Raw genomic sequence first — 22,104 nt, 5'->3', positions numbered from 1 at the left:
TTTTCATTTTGCCGCTAAGCAGAAATCATGATAAAATTCTTTGTTATTCCGCATTTAAAAACAAAGCCTTTTCCGGACACATGTTTATTATGAACTTTTTTCATTATTTTAAACAGGGAAATACAGCTGTAAAGTTTAATGGCATTCTTCTGGAGCACTCACACACTCATTCTGTCGCTCTGCGCGCGCACACGATGTATTAATATTACTTATTTGACAGACGTAATGAATTACTTCATTTCCATGCTTTACCTCCGCTTTTAGCTACAACCAATTCTTTTTGCAACTGACATCTTTAATTATTTGCTTTACATATTCTAATTTTGTAATTTCATTTTAATTTAATTATTTATTTATTTTAAATTTAATTTAATTTTATATAATTTTATTTAATTTTAATTAAATTTATTTAATCCCCTTTCTCTTCCGCCATTTCCCTTTTCACCTTTTTCCATTTTCCCCTTCGCCCTTTTTACCTTTTTCGATTTTTCCCTTTCTTCCTTCTTCCCCGCGAGTAAATCGGTCCAGTAGTTTTTTAGTCTATAGCGAACACACATATCGGAAACAGTGCAATGGAATAGTAAAATATTTAGTATAGCGTATGTTGCTTTTACGTCCGATAGCGCTGTTAAGACGAGATTTAGTTTTTTATCGATTTGAACCCCGTAAAATCAAAATTTTGCAAATCCTTTTTTAGTGTAAGCCTACACAAAGAAACGAAGGTACCCTGAAAATTTCAAGTCTCTACCTATAATAGTTTTGGTTGTACGTTGATTATGAGTCAGTGAATCACTCAGGACATTCTCTTTTATATAAGAGAAGATAGAGTTAAATGTATCTCTGTGACTTTAAAAAAAAATCTGATGTGGACACCAAATTACTTCCTTTGTACGCCTATTAAAAATTACATATACACATGTTTTTTAAAATGAAAAGTAGCTACATAAAATTTTATTTCATTAATAACTTTTGATATTTATTTTTTTAAATTATTATTATTGAATTATTATTTATGGTAAAAACCTTTTTACTATCACAGGTTAATAATTATTAATAAATCAATATATTTAAATTAAAAAAAAAATTGTTAAAAAAAGGAGATGAAGTCGGATTTGAACCGATGACCCTTGTAAGATCCAAATATTTCATTAATTAAAATTTTATTTGGTTATAACTCTCGAACCAATGAAAATAAGTACCACTTATGAATAATCGTTAAAAAGCTCTCAATGAGGGCTTATTACTCTAATAAGAAAAAGTCCAAAATTCAATTTTTTTGAATTTTGGGCTTTTATTGACACTTTTGGTCCAGTAGGTTGCAATCAAAAGGGAAGGTGCTCAACTAGATGTTACAACAGTCCTAAATCCAAGATTTCAACATCCTACGGCTAATCGTTTTTGCGAGATACATACGTTCGTACGTACATACAGATGTCACGCCGAAACTAGTCAAAATGGATTCCGGAATGGTCAAAATGGATATTTTTGTTGAAATCTGAAAACCGAAATTTTTTGCGATCACAATATTTCCTTTACACTTCGTACAAGGAAGTAAAAACAAAAAAAAAATTTATATATATATAAATATATATATTATAATATATATATGTACATAAATTGAAAAATTTCAATTAAAATTGTTTCAGCAATTCTAAAACTATTATTGACGCAAGTTAGATCACATATTGCTCACACAAAACAAGTTTATTACCATTTAAAAAAATTTGATTGCTTATTCCAAAAATAAATTTTATAATAGTACTATTTTGCTGACAACTGTTGAAAACAGTAAATTTTATAACTTTACAGCTTTATCGGACGTGACCGAAATAGCTTCACAACAAACGTATTACTATTTTGACGTATAGTTAACTTCTCTTCTTACAATAACAAGGAAAAAACTGTTTTGTAAAGCAATTTAAATACAATAATTAATAACTACACAAGTCTGAATTTAACTAAGGTAATAAAAAAAGATAGTAAAAAACAATAAGAAAAATAAAAGAAAACATAATTTATTAAATATTCTATATTCTTCATTAATTCATATTGTACAACTAGTTCGAATAAAAACAGCAGCTACACAAGTAAAAAAAAAAACAAAACACAAAACAAAACAACTATTATTAATTAAATGCATTGTCATAAACGGTATTAAAATAAAATACCACAGACAAGCGCTCAAGAGTGTTAATCACCGGATTAAATTTGGGCTATACTGTTATATTGTAAGCTAAGTTTTTTTTATTTTGAGTAGGACTAATTCACAGCTAAGTAGTATTATAGTTTTTGTTTTCAGTTTTTTTTTGTGTGTCAGATAATAGTCTTTTTTAATTATTTCGTAATTATAAAGTTTGTTCTTTGCATCTATTTCCATTTTAAATTACTTTCTTCATTTCTTCTGATTATGACTAAAAAAATCAGTTATGATTTAATAATCAAAATAAATGTGTTTGTATTTTTTTTTTGTCTTCAGTCATTTGACTGGTTTGATGCAGCTCTCCAAGATTCCCTATCTAGTGCTAGTCGTTTCATTTCAGTATACCCTCTACATCCTACATCCCTAACAAGTTGTTTTACATATTCCAAACGTGGCCTGCCTACACAATTTTTCCCTCTAACCTGTCCTTCCAATATTAAAGCGACTATTCCAGGATGCCTTGGTACGTGGCCTATAAGTCTGTCTCTTCTTTTAACTATATTTTTCCAAATGCTTCTTTCTTCATCTATTTGCCGCAATACCTCTTCATTTGTCACTTTATCTACCCATCTGATTTTTAACATTCTCCTATAGCACCACATTTCAAAAGCTTCTAATCTTTTCTTCTCAGATACTCCGATTGTCCAAGTTTCACTTCCATATAAAGCGACACTCCAAACATACACTTTCAAAAATCTTTTCCTGACATTTAAATTAATTTTTGATGTAAACAAATTATATTTCTTACTGAAGGCTCGTTTAGGTTGTGCTATTCGGCATTTTATATCGCTCCTGCTTCGTCCATCTTTAGTAATTCTACTTCCCAAATAACAAAATTCTACAACCTCCATATTCTTTTTCTTCCTATTTTTACATTCAGTGGTCCATCTTCGTTATTTCTACTACATTTCATTACTTTGGTTTTGTTCTTGTTTATGTTCATACGGTAGTTCTTGCGTAGGACTTCATCCATGCCGTTGATTGTTTCTTCTATGTATTTTTTTTACTCTCAGCTGGAATTACTATATCATCAGTAAATCGTAGCGTTTTTATCTTTTCACCTTGTACTGTTACTCCGGATCTAAATTGTTCTTTAACATCATTAACTGCTAGTTCTATGTAAAGATTAAAAGGTAACGGGGATAGGGAACATCCTTGTCGGATTTCCTTTCTTATTACGGCTTCTTTCTTATATTCTTCAATTATTACTGTTGCTGTTTGGCTCCTATAAATGTTAGCAACTGTTCTTCTATCTCCGTATTCGAACCCTAATTTTTTTTAAAATGCTGAATATTTTATTCCAGTCTACGTTATCGAATGCCTTTTCTAGGTCTATAAATGCCAAGTATGTTGGTTTGTTTTTCTTTAATCTTCGTTCTACTATTAATCTGAGCCCTAAAATTGATTCCCTTATCCCTATACTTTTCCTGAAACTAAATTGGTGTTCTCCTAACACTTCCTCCACTCTCCTTTCAATTCTTCTGTATAGAATTCTAGTTAATATTTTTGATGCATGGCTAGTTAAGCTAATGGTTCTGTATTCTTCACATTTATCTACTCCTGCTACCTTTGGTATCATGACTATAATAGTCTTTTTGAATTCTGACGGAACTTTCCCTTTTTCGTAAATGTTACACACCAGTTTTTATAATCTATCAATCGCTTCCTCACCTGCACTGCGCAGTAATTCTACAGGTATTCCATCTATTCCAGGAGCCTTTCTGCCATTTAAATCTTTTAATGCTCTCTTAAATTCAGATCTCAGTATTGTTTTTCCCATTTCATCCTCCTCAACTTCCTCTATAACACTATTTTCTAATTCATCTCCTCCGTATAACTCTTCAATATATTCCACCCATCTATCGACTTTACCTTTCGTATTATATATTGGTGTACCATCTTTGTTTAACACATTATTAGATTTTAATTTATGTACCCCAAAATTTTCCTTAACTTTCCTGTATGCTCCGTCTATTTTACTAATGTTCATTTCTCTTTCCACTTCTGAACACTTTTCTTTAATCCACTCTTCTTTCACCAGTTTGCACTTCCTGTTTATAGCATTTCTTAATTGCCGATAGTTCCTTTTACTTTCTTCATCACTAGCATTCTTATATTTTCTACGTTAATCCATCAGCTGCAATATATCGTCTGAAACCCAAGGTGTTCTACCAGTTCTCTTTATTCCGCCTAAGTTTGCTTCTGTTGATTTAAGAATTTCCTTTTTAACATTCTCCCATTCTTCTTCTACATTTTCTACCTTATCTTTTTTACTCAGACCTCTTTCGATGTCCTCCTCAAAAATCTTCTTTACCTCCTCTTCTTCAAGCTTCTCTAAATTCCACCGATTCATCTGACACCTTTTCTTCAGGTTTTTAAACCCCAATCTACATTTATCACCAAATTATGGTCGCTATCAATGTCTGCTCCAGGGTAAGTTTTGCAGTCAACGAGTTGATTTCTAAATCTTTGCTTAACCATGATATAATCTATCTGATACCTTGCAGTATCGCCTGGCTTTTTCTAAGTGTATAATCTTCTATTATGATTTTTAAATTGGGTGTTGACAATTACTAAATTATACTTCGTGCAAAACTCTATAAGTCGGTCCCCTCTTTCATTCCTTTTGCCCAGCCCGTATTCACCCACTATATTTCCTTCCTTGCCTTTTCCAATGCTTGCATTCCAATCTCCAACTATTATTAAATTTTCATCTCCTTTTACGTGTTTAATTGCTTCATCAATCTCTTCGTATACACATTCTACCTCATCATCATCATGGGCGCTTGTAGGCATATAGACGTTAACAATCGTTGTCGGTTTCGGTTTTGATTTTATCCTTATTACAATGACTCTATCTCTATGCGTCTTGAAATACTCCACTCTCTCCACTCTCTCCCCTATCTTCTTGTTTATCACGAAACCTACTCCTGCCTGCCCATTATTTGACGCTGAGTTAATTACTCTAAAGTCACCCGACCAAAAGTCGCCTTCCTCTTCCCACCGAACCTCACTTATTCCTACTATATCCACGTTTACCCTATCCATTTCCCTTTTTAAATTTTCTATCCTATCAACCTTTTTTAAGCTTCTAACATTCCACACTCCGACTCGTAGAATGTTATTTTTTACTTTTCTGGTGTTTGTATTACATTTGTGTTTCTCTGCGCTATTAGGTAGATTTCATAAGAAAGCTAGCTATTGTAATGGGACCCATGATTCGACATCCGGAAAAATGTCGACATATCTTCGTGTTTCACATCCCCCAAACTTCCCAAAAAACCCCCCAAAACCACCGTCAGCTCAAAAAGTTTATATATATATATATTTCACTTTCTTGTGGACATGATAACTGCCGTAATTTTGTGCCAATCACTTTCAAATTGTTTCACAGAAATAATTCGTTCCAAAATCTTGGTCGAGTTCGTTAATGGCCAAAATCGGACCATGAGGGTGAAAATGAGGGCCTTTTTCTAAAAAATAAAACATCGCTATAACTTTCTTATTAAGTAAAATATCGAATTCGTTTAAAGTTCCTACTAATTTTTGGATAAGGGCCTAAAACTTATCTAAGTAAAGGTTTTTGATATCACCAACCATTGACCCAAGGGGTTGAAAAAATGGAGTTTCGAAGATAAAAAAAGAATCATACCTCCCTTAATAGACACAATATCGAATCGGTTTAAAGTGGTCGTTAGTCCTCTAAACGTTACCTAAAACTTTTGTCTTAAACAATTTTTGATATGACCAACCCTTTCGGCAAGGCCAAATTTTTCCTGGAATTGTAAGAAGATGGGGCTTGTCGTATGCTAAACATGTTATACCTTTTTTCACATGCAACCGTTGTCGTATTGAGTAAATTCGAAGTTTTTCTTAATTTTAAGATGGAAATTTCTTTTATCCCCTACTTAGCACCGGTGAAATCTTCCTCCCCATTCCGGCGTGCCGAAAGGGTTTTTTTTTATTACTAAGTAGAAAATTTAGCTTTGAGTTTTATTCGTACCGTTCATTTATATGTAAACTCTCATTCTGACCCTCTAAATTTTTACGAGTAAGATTTTTATTTGAAATTTTCGAAAAATATTTGAGGAATAATGAAACGTTTTAGATTTTGCACCTAGGATAAGATTAGAATCTCCGTTTAAAAAAAAATTCAATAGAACTAGAGGTTATATTGAAACATAATAAATCCAACACCAAAATTCTAATTCCCGATATCAATTGGGGGGAAAATGACGATAATTTTACAGTTTTATAATCAGATTATACGCAGATGTTTATGTTTGGTCAGTCGGGTACAAACTACATATCTTTTTTCTATTATAATTAATTTTATTTACTTTCAGATTTTACCGGTATGAATTTATACTAGTTCATAAATATGTAAACTGGAATATTCTTACAGATCTGTTTATAAACTGTAGTGACTCAATGGCCTCGGACGGCTGAAGGCCACATTCACTTTTGTAATATGGTCTTCTGAAAATCATAACCACACGTTTAATACTATAAGAAAGATTCATGTACTAAAAATACATACAGAATGATTCCAATTATCACGATAATTTCTCGGAAAATGATTCTACAGCCAAAAATAACAAAAAAGCACACAAGCTGTATCGGAAAAGTGATAAGATTTTAAACAGAACAATTGTTATCGATGTTTGAATATAACGTAAATGAAATAACTTATCAGTAACAGAAAAAATTAATAAAAGTTAGATCTAAAAAAATAAAAATCACATATTTTTTTGGTTTTTTTTTCAAAAAATTATTAAATATCAAACTGGTTACTTGATAAATATGCAAATATTTCTTCAAAGCAGTTATCCAACGTATCCGCCATTCTGTTCAATGCGTAATTCAGCACGGCGAATCCATGCTAGCCGAGCACTTCTAATATCGTCATTATTATTCCTAATTGCAAATCCAGCTTCCATAATATGATGTATCAATTCTTCTTGAGTGTCAGTACGAACAGATAACATTAACGACTTCATCCAACCGCAAAGGAAAATGTCCGCGGTTCGATATCGGGGAGATCACAAGATCGATTTTACCGGTCCGTTTCGACCAATCCCTTTGCTTACTAAATGTATTATTTAAATAATTCATCACATCACGATAGTAGTGAGCAGGTGCGCCATCATTGAAAATCACATCTTCATTCTATCTGCAAGTGGAATATCTTCCAAGATTTCCATCAGATTTTTTTACAAAAAAAGCAAATACCACTTTCCATTGAGCCTTGGCGGTAAAAAAAGGACAAATGAGATTATTTCCAAGAAAACCACTCCACAGATTAAACGAAAAACTGCGTTGAAAATACCTTTTAGCAGTTTCTTGGGAATTTTCTTTTCCCCAAGTATGAGTGTTTTGATAATTTATAATGCTATTTCTTGTAAAAAAGGAGTCATCAGTAATTAGAGTATTACTTAGGAAATCTGGATGATGTTCACATTTTCTAATTAACCATCGACAGAAATTCATCCGTTTATCAAAATCAGATGATAATAATCTTGTACACGTGTTGTATGGATTGGATATAATCGTTGCTCCCGTACGTTCGCCACACACATGATTGCGAAACATGAAAGCGATGTGACAACCTTCTGGTGCTAGAGGTGGGAGATAATTGTACCGCATTGAATACTGCTTCTTCAGCGTTGGTATTTATCACAAAACGTTTAGGACCAGCACCGAATCGTTGTGGTTTAAGCATATTTCTTTTTTTTTTTGTCGGAGAAGGAGAAACCTTTTATTGGCACATGTGGTCTCATACCCATGGTAGTGTGGGAGTTTCCCTTGCGACCCTACCCACTAAAACTCCTCCCCCTTTACAACATGGGATGCCGGGCTCATCTTACAGTATTATCACAGCAGCCCAAGTGTCTTGTTTCTATCCTTTCCTCCATTGCTGACCCCACGCCTCGAACTAGTCTCGGGATCCTGTGTTTTTATTATTTTATTTATTTATATATATATTTTTTTTTTTTAAACTTCGACCACTTGGGGCGGGAACGTGGGCGGAAGATGTCCAAGAGTGAACCCCTGGACATCTTCCTCCAACTTGGTACGGATGATCTTAACCAGCGTCGTGGACACTGCGTACCACGTTCGATCGATCTGAAGCATAGTCCCAATGATGTTCTCTGGGGTAAACACGCCGAATACTTCCCTGCGTGCTTCCCTATGCCGCAGGAACCGATCGCACACGAACACCGTGTTACGCGGTTTCTTCGTCCCCGCAGTAATTCGCAATCCGCGGAGAGTCTCAGCGTCCGCGCGCACAAGTATGCCTTGAAACATCCGTGATCGGTAAGGAACTGGGTCAACTCGTAACCTAGTTCCCGTGTTTTCGGCACAGCCATCTCTAGAGGTCCGGGGTCAGTCTGTAAGTCGATCTGCCTTTCGTCAACTGATCCCATCTCTCCTGTCATCTGTGGACAAGCGATACCTCCGCATCCACCTTACACACTCCTCTGTACATTTCCTCCCTCTTCCGAACGAGGAGATCCAGAGGTGCAAGTCTGGGCACTATGCCGGCGAAATCGCCTGAGATGGTCCTGTACCCGCAGTATACCGAGGGAGACAGCCCTGTGCACCTTGTTAAGAACTGCACGGGATCTTCCTCTCTGCAGAGCGATGGAGTAAACTGAGGCTCCATACAGTACTTTCGAGAGCACCACCTGAGACAAGAACCTCCGCTTCGATACGACGGCCCCCGATGTTGACCATTATCCGACCGTTCGTGGCAGCCGTTTTTTTCGGCTTTGACCGACACTTCTTTTATGTGTCTCTGAAACGTGGTGTTCTTATCAATCCTCACCCAGAGCTATTTCACTTCAGGGATAGGGTGGACTACTGTGATACCAACCCTAAATGAAATCGGGGGGGTCACCTTACGCCTACCCGAGACTACGACCAGTTGTGTCTTCTACGGCGAAAGCTGAAGCCCGATCTTCTACAGGCACAAAACAATAATGTTTATCGCCTCGTTCCCAGTGTCCATCACCGCCCGTTCTGACTTCACTTTCACCACTAGTGCCAAATCGTCGGCAAACCCTGTAAGGGCTGCCCCAACGGGAGGCGCGACGGATAGGACTTCGTCATACGCGATATTCCACAGTGTTGGTCCCCACACTGAACCCTGTGGAACACCACAACTCATCCTGATATGTACCTTTTCCTCGGCGGAAATGCCGATCGCCGATCTTTCAGAGAGGTAACACTAGATTATCCTCCTTAGGTATGGACTGACACAACTCTTCAGTGCCCGGAATATCGTGCTCCACGGTATACTGTTAAACGCGTTTTTTTCCTTCGAACAGGATCACCGCAGGAATCAAGCGTGTACGCCTTGAGCCCGATCTGGCCTCCCGGACGTTAGTCATGACTCTAGATATGGTTTCTATAGTTTACCTGTCCTTACGAAAGCCAAATTGGAAATCGCTAAGACCGTCAGTTGCCTCTAGCTTTTGGTTGAGCCTGTTAACCAGCACGCTCTCAAAAGCTTACTCAGGTAACAGGTGACTGAGCAAGCAGATCGGCCTAAAGGATCCTGGTTTGCTGCCTTGCCTTCTCTCTTTCGTTAGGAGCACAAAACCGGCGGACTTCCAAGAGTCTGCGAACCATTCCAGGGTGATGGCATAATTGAACGCATCAATCAAACACCACAGAGCAAGTTTTACAACAAGCTCAACCGCCTCCCAGGAGATGCCGTCCAAGCCAGGGCTCTTACCACGGTTGGTATTACAATTAGCCATCACGTGCTCTTCTGTGGTGACGAGTGGAATGACAGCAGCAGCTATTTCCTTGCGGTTCGTCTCACCGCATCTAGAAAAGAGAGCATCGGCATAACTTCCCGTACTCGACAGGGTAGCCCTGTCGAATACGGGAAGACGCCTACCAAAATTTCTGGCAACATTTTTGTAACCGTCTCTCCATATATCATCGTCGAGGGCACCGTACAGATCCTCCACTTCTACCGTTTAGTACTCGAGATCTCGTACTTCAGATCCTGCCAAGGTCCTTTTGAGCTCGTCCCGCCAATAAATACAGAGTTCGGGTATTTAAGCATACTTGTTTGCTTAAAAACTACTTACGTATGCTTAAATACTTAAGCATACAAATAGGTATGCTTACATACATACGGGGTATATATTTTAGCATACCTCTTTCTCAAACTCGCCTCTCCAAAGCCTGAAATGTTTTACAATCCGGTTCAGTACTATTCGATCTGGATAATTTTCCTCGTATTTATGAACAGCTACTCCATTTCTATTTACTTTATTTCAAATTAACAACATGTCCGTCAATTCACCAAAGGAAAATAAATCTGTGGTATCACCTACTGTAACTGACTGAACCGAACAATAACAGCACAAACACCCCTCAAATGCTAGACACTAAACTTAATTGTTGATCAGCTGTTATTGCCAACCTACGAAAAAATAAAAATTGTTAACATGTTTTAGAAGAATGTCTTTCAAATTTATTTTTATAATTTTTAGCATTTGTATGTAGATTGTTATGGTTAAAATCATATTACTTTTTCGATCCAATTTGTGTGTTTTTTTCTAATTTAAGTTGAACTTGTCAAATTTGTGTTTAATTTTAATAAACATTATTTACGTCAATTTTCTCAGAATTAAATTCTCAACAAAGTTAAATAGAATTTTTGATTTGTTTATTGATAAATAACAAATTTATTTTATTCCCAACCTAGAAAAGTGTACTTCCGACAAAACTTTTTCGTGTTTACCCCGTTTTTCTTAAAACCTCTGAGTAACCTTATCTCATTTAGCTGAGATAAAATTGGTCACTTTTATTCGATTTCTTAGATCAAAACCACAGGGAAGAACCAAATTTATCCCTTCATTTGTACGCAAAGAATTTTAGTACGGTTTAATTTCACAGAGGGAAGCAGAAAGCAGGACTAAATGTCTTGCAAGCCGAAACTCGCCTACGAACGTTTTTCTGACATATTTTACATGGACTTTTTTTCTTATTTTTGGCTATAGAATCATCTCCCGAGTGATTGCTGTGCAATTTGAAACATATAATACTTATTAATAATAATAATACATTATTACCATTGAATTATGCTTACAAATCATAATTAATATAATTCGTGGGATTTTATATCAACATTTTTATAAAAAGATTATGAATTGGGCGAAAGGTCTTCATATAACGGATTTAAACAGTTTAAATGACCATTTATTTATATTCCCTTCATAAAAGTATTCTCGATAAAATTCACTTACTTTTTGTCCGTTTCTTCAGTTACATTACTAACGTCTTAGAAGTATACTATTACTTGGAATGTGAAACTGAAATTATCACCTTGTAGTTGACTACGAAGAGTTATCTTTATTATTGAATACTGACTAAGTCTAAAAGGAACACAAAAAAATTAAAAATAAAGGATTCTGGAGCCACATTACTGTTATATTTGAATTAAAATCTAGTAGAATATTATTAATTATGTTTCCTATATTTCACGAGTTTTTTTAACAACTTTAAAAATTACATTGGGGAACAAAAAATAATTTTTTTGTCTCGGGAAGAAAAATATGTGATTCTGATAGTATTTTTTCTCCTGAGTTCAAATATGATAACAGTTTTTTCCGATCACGCAAGGTTTCAGAGAGACAGGCATTTATAATTTCAAAAATTTTAATACTTTCTGCATTCTTAACTACATAATATTCAAATATTTGACTCGCCTAGAAGGTAAGAAATGACGATTTTCTGCTATATTTCGCCTGTTAATCATCCCTCTTGATGGTCCAACAATCTTGCTCAAGATTTTCCGGGAAGAAATCTAAGTGTGAGTGCAAGAAGTGTACTTTTAAGGACATATTACAACCCAAATTTTTATAACATGTTATAAGATCGTTGACAATATCACAATAATTTTCCGGCTTTCTATTTCCCAAAAACCTCTGAGCAAAATTTTTAAATGTTTGCCAAGCTGCTTTCTCCAATGGATTCAACAGTTCCCCAAATTTTTCATCATGCATTAGTGATCGTATTTGTGGACCCACAAATTCCTTCTTTAATCTTTGCATCACTAATTTTAGGATACTTCTGTTTTAAGTAAATGAAACCAACAATTGTCCACGGCCTTGACGAAATTCTTCATTAATCATAGTTTGAGATGTAACAGAGGTAGATACACATTTTTTCGATTGCACTATGGGTCATGTTTCACATTTTTCTGTTTAATAATGAGTGATTCGCGTTTGAGCCATTCTTTTCTAATGAAATGGTTTTTTCTGTCCCTACAATTCCATTCACACAAAAAACAGCAGTACTTTGTATAGCCAAGCTGCAGACCATGAATAAATGCAATTACCTTCAAATCACCGCAATTATTCCATTCATCATTGCATGTTGAAGCTTTTCCAATATAAATTTACAGTTTTTGTATGTTTCTTTCATACTAGCATAGTGAGCCACAGGTACTGATGGGAATTTATTGCCCTAATGCAGACCACAGCTTTTAAACTAACTTTAAAGGAATCAATGAACAAGCACCATTCTGCTGGGTTATGTTCATTACATAAGAGAAGAAATGTCATTACAAAACACTAAGCCATTTTCTTCAGAAAAATAGCCTTTAAATTCTGAATGACAATTATAATAAGTACATACCTTTGTATTCTTTTGAAAAAGATCCCATCCTTTTAGCCGGGAAGCAAGCATTTCAGACTGTTTTTTGGATAACTTTAAATCTCGTATGAGATCATTAAAATTTTCTTAAATTTCTTATAAAATGCTCTTAAGTCTTTGAAATTTACATTCTTTTTTACAATTTTTCAAAAACAGAAATATAAAAGATTCTTTAAACTGATGTAGCAAATTCTTGATAATCACTTGATCCTTTTCAGAAAAACATTGCTAGGGAAATATGAACTATAAGAATAATGCAATATATATTCATAAAATTAAAAACTGTTAATTTGTACCATTCTTCAGTGATTTCTTTTAGTTTTCTACACTTAATACATACGCAAAGATCTCAGCAACATGTAGATTTCATACAGCAAACATGCACTATATAACTAGAGATTTCTGGCATATTATTCAAAATAATTATCAATGAGTTTCTCATGAATTAAAATAATTTTGGTAAAATTTTTCCTGCTGTTTAAATTATCTGAAATAAGTTTTGTGATATACTTATTGCAGATAAATCATCTGATTAATCAGTTGTTTAAGAGTAGTTTTTTCTTGTTCACTATCTATGTTCTTAACATTTTTGTACTTACATTTACTTAGTTTCAATTTTTAAATGAAGACTTCAAAACTTTAATGATATCATTCTTAGTGTAATTCTTAGCTGATATTTTTCTGTTTATTTTATTATTGTGTAATTTTTTAACGCAATTTATTTCATATTCTTTAATTCCATTAAATTAATTATTTTATTGTTTCATTTTTTATTATATATTATTACAATTTATGATGTAAAACTTCTGTTTTCTTACTTTCATGATAGAAAGAATATTCAGAATTTTTATATAATGATACAAAAACAAAGAAAATGAGTACACAGTTACCTATTCAATTGTGTTTTTTTTTTTAGGAAGCAAAAGAGGTACTATGTGATCCAGAAAAGAGGGCAAATTACGACAAATGGCGTAATAGTGGCATCTCTATCAGCTATAAACAATGGCTTGGAATGAAAGAACATGTGCATCAGGTAGGTTTTGCTCAATTCTAATCTATTATTAATACTAAATTGTGCAATTAATTGTACTCGCTACATATATATTCAATATTATATGAAATAAAAATCACCAAAACATAGTAATTAGATAAGTTAAACTTACCATATTAATTTCCAAGAATCAATTTTCACAGCATTCTGCACCTCCATTTGGTATTAAATTCTATAACTACATTATAAATTTTTTTAAATTATTTTATTTTAAATTGTTCTCAATTTAAAATAAAATAACAAATTTTTAAATGCTTTATTGTAATTAAAGAACAATCTGTTATTTAGAAAAAAATTAAATAAAATAAATTTTTAAAAGAATTACATTATAATGTAATTATAGAATTCAATACCAATGGAAGATAAGGAATGCTACAAAAATCATTTTTTGGAAATTAATATGGTAAGTTTAACTTATATAATTACTCTGTTTTGGTAGTTTATATTTCATATAATATTAAGTTTCATTAACACAGTGGTTAATAAGTTAATGGATTATTTGAATTTTCAAAAAAAAAAAAGATATATATATTATAATCAGTATGAGCGCATCTATTCAAACAATATCCGCATTAAAAAATTACATCCAACGATAAAGGGGTGCAACATGATGTTATCGGTTAGTGATGCACATGATTATTGAATGAAACCCCACATGCATAATTCAGATTTTATTCAGTACATTGCTTCTTCATTGCCTGCTTCCCTTTAAAAGCAGTCTGATGTAGCGTTAGTGATGAAACTAGCATTATAAAATTTTTGATTTGTTTTCATGATTCCATTTCTATCTGTTAATATACTTCAGACTTAATAGTTAATACCCATACAGTATATTTTGTAATAGTAATATATTTATTTTATTTGACCAATCAAAGTACAGAATAAATAAAATAGGATGACTTACCTTATTCCACTATATATGCAGGAGTGCTTTTGCTATTTACTCGTATCATCAGCTGCATTACAAATTCATATATTCATCTCAAATTACATTACAAACTTCGTAAAATATAATAATGCATGCATTTATTTATTTTATTTAAAATTTAAAACCTTTAATCTTTTTATTTTAAACTTTTACTCAGTTAAATTAAAAATTAAAACAAAATTTAAATATATGAAAAATGAATAAAAATTAAATTTTAAAAAATTTTACATATATAAAAATGACATCAAGGCATAAAATCAAATTAAAACTAAAATGAAATAAAAATAATTTTAAGCAAAGCAATTATGCATGTTGTCCATTTAACTAAACTTACTTTACTATACTGATTAAAATATATTAAATTATACATCACTATCAAAATAGATAGGGTGTGAGGGGTGATGATGCATCTCTCAAAGTCTCTCTCACTCTAAAGTCAATCTCACCTTCACGAGAAGCTCGGTGCACCCTGTTTATACTAACAAGGCTATCATGACTGAACGACTCTTGGTATAAGGAGTACCCCTTGCCAAGTGCCAACGGTCAATGACAAGGGCGAATGAGCGGATAAGGATGGGGCAACTCCTTGTCCTGCGATAAGAAATTGTCCCTAAAGGTAGATGAACCAATAACATGGTCAACAGCAGAGGGATGCAGAAGGCAATGAGAAACCACTGCATTATTATCCCATATGGGTTTCCAAATAGTAATATGGCCTCGCCCAATTCAAAATTTTCCGGAGCTTCAATTCCCCCATTCGGATCTTCAAGGAGGAAATTTTTGAATAAAGCAGTAAAGAGTAGACATCAGAAGGAACTTTTTAGAATAAGAACATGGAATGTAAGAACACTTTTAAAAGCTGGGAAGTTAGAGGAAGTTAAGATGGTGATGAGAAAATCAGAAATGGACATCTTGGGCATCTGCGAAACTAGATGGGCAGGAAACGGAGATTTTTGGTCTGAAGATTTCTGAGTTATTCACAGTGGTGGTGCCAGGTCAGGAAGAAATGGAGTTGCACTAGTTTTAAGAGGGAAATGGAAGCAGAATGTTTTGAACACATACCACTGTAGTGACAGAGTAATCATGGTTACAATTAAAGCCCAATCTGTTAATTTGTGTGTTATCATAGTCTACTTACCTACAACTAATAATAAGGATGAAGAAGTGGATGAAATATATGAACAGATAGATGATATAATGAAGTTTGTTAAAGACAAGCATAATCTAATTAAAGTCGGTGATTTCAATGCATCAGTCGGTGAAAGCACTAAGCGAAAATGGATGGGCACATTTGGATTAGGAAAGAAGAATGCCAGAGGTAAAAGACTTCTACATTTCTGTGAACAGTATGGAATGAATGTCTCTAACACATGCTTTGAAATGCCCAAAAGAAGATGTTATACTTGGACAATGCCAATAGATGGCAGGAGATACCAGTTAGACTATATTCTGGTTAAGGATAAGTATAAAAACCAAATAAAGTCTAGTCATTCATACCCTGGATATGATATTGATAGTGATCATGTCCTTGTGATAACAAAGTGTGATATTAGATTTCGGAAATACAAAAGAGCTAGCCAGCATAAATGGTGTGTGGACAACTTAAGGAAGAAGAAATAGTTAAGGAGCTGAAAATAATGACAGATGAGTTGATCAGCAGAGAAGAAGGATAGGAAGAATGAAACAAACTATAACAGTAAAGGCTAAGGAAATAATAGGGCTAAACAAGTTAGAACCATGGAAACCATGGATGACCAAAGAAATACTGGACCTCATTGAAGAGCGAAACAAGTTAAGAGGAAAAGACCTGGAGAAGTACAAAAGGATAAAGAATATGATTACTCAAAAATACAGACTGGAAAGAGAAAGGTGGATGCAAGAAAGAATTGAGGAGATTCAGAAAGACCTAGAAAGAGGAAAAACTGACAATGCTTACGCGATGATGATAAAATCAAGAACAAAAACAAATATAGCAAGGAATAAAAATGGGGATCTTCTTTTTGATTTAGATGTTGTAGGTGACAGATGTAAAGAATATATTGAGGAACTATATGAAGGAAAAGATAATGTTAACAGTAGGGAATATCTGGAAGATGATAATAGGGAGGGTAAAGACATGATGGAACCACCTGCATCTAAGAAAGAATTTGTCAACGCCTTGAATAATCTGAGTAATGGCAAAGCAACAGGCACAGATAACATCCTGGCAGAAATATTAAAAGAATTTTTTGAGAGTCAAAAAAGGAGTGTTTGTATAGGCTTATCAAACATTGCTATGAAGAGGGAACGATACCACTGCTAGATTTTATAAATAGCAAAACTGTAATAATTCCTAAGAAGGGAGATGCAATGAATTGCACCAATTACGGAACAATATCTTTGTTATCCCCCAGATAATGCTAAACATTGTTTAAAGCCAAATAAAAGGGAAAATTGAAGCAAATTTGGGAGAAGATCAGTTTGGTTTCAGATCTGGGAGGAGAACTAGAGAGGCGATACTAGCACTAAGAGTGTTATTAGAGAGATGAATTGGGGTTAATAAGAAGACCTTTTTGACTTTGTAGACTTAGAAAAAGCCTTTGACAAGGTGGATTGGGAATTACTATTTCAAACAATGAGGGAAATAAAACTCAACTGGAGGTATAGAAGATTAATTCTGAATCTGTATAAAATGCAGAAAAACAGAGATTGAAATCAACGGCTTAAAGGAAGAGGCCAAAATAAGAAGGGTAATCAGGCAATATTGCTCATTGTCACTGTTTGTGTTTAATTTGTTTATTGAAAAAGCTATTGTAGAAATGAAAGAAAAAACAAAGGAATCAGGATTAATGGAAAATTCATACATTGTATCTGCTTTGCAGATGATATTGTGTTACTGGCAGAATCAGCAAGAGGAATGGAGATTATGTTAGAAACACTTTCTAAAGTACTAAAAAAACTTAAACTGAAAATTAATAAGTAGAAGACAAAGATTATGATTGTAGGAAAAATAAGGAAGGTACAAAGGTTGATATTAAATTAGACGGTACTGTTGTAGAGAAGGTTGACAGTTTTTGTTACTTGGGAAGCACCGTCACTAGTGATATTAAATGCGCCACAGAAGTAAAAAGAAAAATAGCGCTGGCAAAATGAACTTTCCAGGATAAAAAGAATATACTGACTGATAATCATATGAGTATGCAAATTAGGAAACAGTTCGCTAAAACTTATGTCTGAAGTGTTGTAACTTATGGGTGTGAAACATGGACGCTTGGGAAAGCAGAAAAAAAAACGGAAGCAATAGAAATGTGAAATTGGAGGAGAATAACAAGAACAAGCTGGGTGAATAGGAAAAGAAATGATGAAGTGTTAGCAGAGGTGAATGAGAGAAGGTTCTTGCTAAATATTATACGAAGAAGAAGAGTGAAATTGATAGGACATGTAATACGACATGACCAGTTCTTAATGAATATATTTGAGGGCTTGGTTTTGGGTAAAACCCTAGAGGTAGACCGAGAGCACCATCATCAATAATGTTAAAGAAGAGGCCTTGGTTCATATAATGACTTGAAGGGAGAAGCGGAGATGAGAGTGACGTGGCTAAATCGACAATGCGTTTTTAGTGAATGATGATGATAATGATCAAAATAGACAGTGGTGCAATCTATTTGAAAGCTGCAGTAGATGGCACCACCATCTATTTTGATAGTGATGTATAATTTATTATATTTCAATCAGTATAGTAAAGTAAGTTCAGTTAAATGGACAACATGCATGATTGCTTTATTTATAATTATTTTTATTTAGTTTTAATTTTAATTTGATTTTAAACCTTGATGTCATATTTTTATGTATGTAAAAATCTTTACACTTTAATTTTTGTTAATTTATCATATTTTTAAATTTTGTTCTAATTTTTAATTTAACTGAATAAAAGTTTAAAATAAAAAGATTAAAGGTTTTAAATTTTAAATAAATGCATGATATGTTATTATATTTTATGAAGTTTGTAATGTAATTTGAGATGAATACATAATGCAGCTGATGATGTGAGTAAATTGCAAAAGCGCTCCTGCATGTATAGTGGAATAAGGTAAGTCATCCTACTTTATTTATTCTGTACATTAGTTGGTCTAATAATATAAATAAAGTATGTTTGTATATAATACAGAGAAGAATGATTCTTAAAAGAATTGATTTTTAAAAAATAAATAAATATATATTATTTTCAATAGAATCAGCTTTAAGCCCATTAGGTGTAGTGTGTGTGTATGTGTATGTGTGTGGTGTATGTGTATGTGTGTGGTGTATGTGTATGTGTGTGGTGTATGTGTATGTGCGTGTGTGTATGTATGTGTGTGGTGTATGTGCATGTGTGTGGTGTATATGTGTGCATATGTGTGTGTGTGTGTGTGTTTTTTGTGTTTTTTTTTATATAGCGAAGGAAATTCCTTTACGAATCTCTGGCTTAGATGTTTTGCCTGGTATGTCGGACTCGAACATTAACTTAAAGGTGACTTGTTAATGCTAATACCGACTAAAACCTCCGCTATCCTCTGAACTCTGATCCCCCACGGTATCCGCCGTTAGGCATTACTTCGTGGGGGGGGAGGATTTAGCTACTGCTCTTCCTTCTGGTAGCTAAGATGTTATTACTTCTTTCTTCTAGATGTTGTGGTCCTTTGCTCTTTTTCTTTCGATGGAACGCAGGTCTGTAAGGACGTCTGTTGCAAACGTGCTTATTGCGTTCCATGCGGCTTTTGACGACAACATTGCTTCTATTAGTGTCTCAGGTTGGATACTTTGATGTAAGATGTTTTCGAGTAGATCACGCTGTGGATAAAATAGTGGGCACACAAAGAAAACATGCTCTGCATCTTCATTGACTCCTGGGCAGGACGGGCACTCTGGAGAATTATCGTGCTTGAAGCGATGTAAGTATTCTCGAAAGCAGCCATGTCCTGATAGCATCTGCGTTAGATAGTAGTTGACCTCACCGTGATTACGATTCAGCCAAAAGTCAATCCGTGGTATGAGACGGTGTGTCCACCTGCCTTTCACGGCAACATCCCACTGTAGCTGCCAACGTGCGATGCTTTTCTGTCGCTCTTCTGTCTTGAGTTCTTCAGCACTCAGTAAGGTTGACGTCTTTCGATGGTAAAGGTTGCGTCGTTCTTCAGCTAGAACTCTAAGAGGCAGAGTTCCGGAAATAACACAAACTGCTTCCTCAGACACTGTGCGGAAAGCGCTTGCGACTCGTAATGCACTCATACGATATATCGGTCCCGCCTTTCTCCACGAATCTTGCGTCTCTAGTGCGTCAGCCCAAATAGATATTCCGTAAGTGAGCACCGATGTTACTACTGATGACAATAGTAGCCTTCTGCTCTGCTTTGGGCCTCCGACGTTCGGCATCAATCGTGCGAGACTAGCTCTCACTACTGACGCTTTCGTACAGACGTGTTCTACTTGCTGCTTGAAGTTGAGTCGGGCATCAAGCATCACTCCCAGATATCGTATATGAGGTTGTGATGTAATTTCTTGGTCACCGACTTTTAGCTTAATTGTTTCAACTTCTTTTCGGCTGGTAATAAGCACTGCTTCGGTCTTCTGCTTGGCCAGTTGAAGGTTAACTGTATCCATCCACTGGTTGATCTTCTCAAAAGTAATGTCAAACAGATGTTGAATCTCGTCGAGGTGTTTGGCGACGATCACTGCGGCAACATCATCCGCATACGCTACCAGTTTGACACATCTTGGAAGCTTCAATCTCAGGAGCCCGTCATACATGATATTCCACAGAAGTGGACCGAGAACAGAGCCCTGTGGCACACCACCGGTTATATCATACTCTTTCGGACCATTCTTTGTATCGTACTTCAGCACTCTATCTGTAAAATAGCTAATCACTAGTCTGCGAAGATATACTGGCACGTTTTTCTCGTCGAGAGCTTGCATGATGCAGTCCCAATTAGCGGAATTGAAAGCATTTCTGATGTCTAAGGCAGCAACCAGGCAGTACTTCTTCGTTCCACCCTTCCATCTAGTTCCTGCGATCGCCTCCTTGGCCGTATTAACAACCAGGTTGATCGCGTCCAGGGTTGATCGTCCTTTCCGGAATCCATACTGGTTGTCTGCCAGGAGTGGGTCAACCACTGCATCTATTCGCTGATGGATGATACGCTCAAATATCTTACCCGCCGTATCTAGCATGCAGAGTGGTCTGTAAGATGACGGTTCTTCTGGCGGTTTCTTCCCTTTAGGTAACAGTACTAACCGTTGCTGTTTCCACTTACGAGGAAAAGTCCCCTCCTTGAGGCATGCGTTGTACGCGTCTAGAAATAATGCTAGTGCTGCCTTTATGATGGTTTTCAAGGCTATATTCCGGATTCCGTCCAATCCCAGCGCTTTATTATTTCCTACACGATTACAGGCCTCCAGCAACTCTTCTTCAGTGACAGGTGGAATGTCGTCTAGTTCGCCTGGCGTTAACTGATAATCGAGACTGTGTTGCTGTGGAAACAGCGCAGTGACGATTTTCTGAAGGAGCTGAGGACACGTAGGTGACGGCATTTGTTGTTTCTTCAGGTGGGTCATGACCACTTTATAAGGCCTGCCCCACACGTCTTTGTCCATCTCGTATATGAGCTCTTTCCAGCATCTTCCTTTGCTCTCTTTTATGGCCTTATTGAGTTCACGACGAGCTTTTTTATACTCTGCAATCAGCACTGCAGAGTTGGGTCGTTGATAGCCACGCTGAGATAATCTTCTTTTTCTATGACACTCTTTACGAAGGTTGCTGATGTGATCGTTCCACCAGTGTACCGCAGGTCTTGAATTGATAACACGTTTGCGAGGCATACTGGCATCACAAGCTTGTGTTACTCGCATCATCAGGGCCTTAGTATGTTCTTCTGCACATCCAGTCTCTATCGGATCACTATCGAGGGCTGTTATCAATACTTCTGGGTCTAGGGATTTCACCTTCCAACCAACGATGTTAGATGGCTTGTTAGGCCCTCTGAGTTTCTGGTCGTTAGACGTTTCCCAGAGTATAGCATGATGGTCACTGGCAGTGTAGATGTCTAGTACCTTCCAGTTGGAGTTACCTTTAGCAAGGCTGGCACTGACAAAAGTGAGGTCTACAATCGAGCTTGCGTCACCTTTGGTGTAGGTCGGCCTGTCACCACTGTTGAGCAAGACTACATCAAGTGTAGAAAAAGCTTCTAGTAGTTCTCTTCCTCGTGCATTAGTCCGCCTACTACC

General features: G+C 35.3%; 1 protein-coding gene across 1 annotated transcript in view; it reads left to right on the top strand.

The window, feature by feature from the left end:
* jdp (DnaJ domain-containing protein) overlaps positions 1-22,104 on the top strand; it is a 123,794-nt gene that overhangs the window by 80,120 nt on the left and 21,570 nt on the right. The window contains exon 3 of the mRNA XM_075359826.1: positions 13,797-13,913. Within this exon, the coding sequence (XP_075215941.1) occupies positions 13,797-13,913 (117 nt within the window). The remainder of the gene's footprint in view (positions 1-13,796; positions 13,914-22,104) is intronic.

This window comes from Lycorma delicatula, chromosome 1 (genome assembly GCF_047948215.1).
Source record: "Lycorma delicatula isolate Av1 chromosome 1, ASM4794821v1, whole genome shotgun sequence".
Taxonomy (NCBI): Eukaryota; Metazoa; Arthropoda; class Insecta; order Hemiptera; family Fulgoridae; genus Lycorma; species Lycorma delicatula.
The sequence above is the reverse complement of the archived record's forward strand: the minus strand, read 5'-3'. Positions and strand labels throughout refer to the sequence as shown.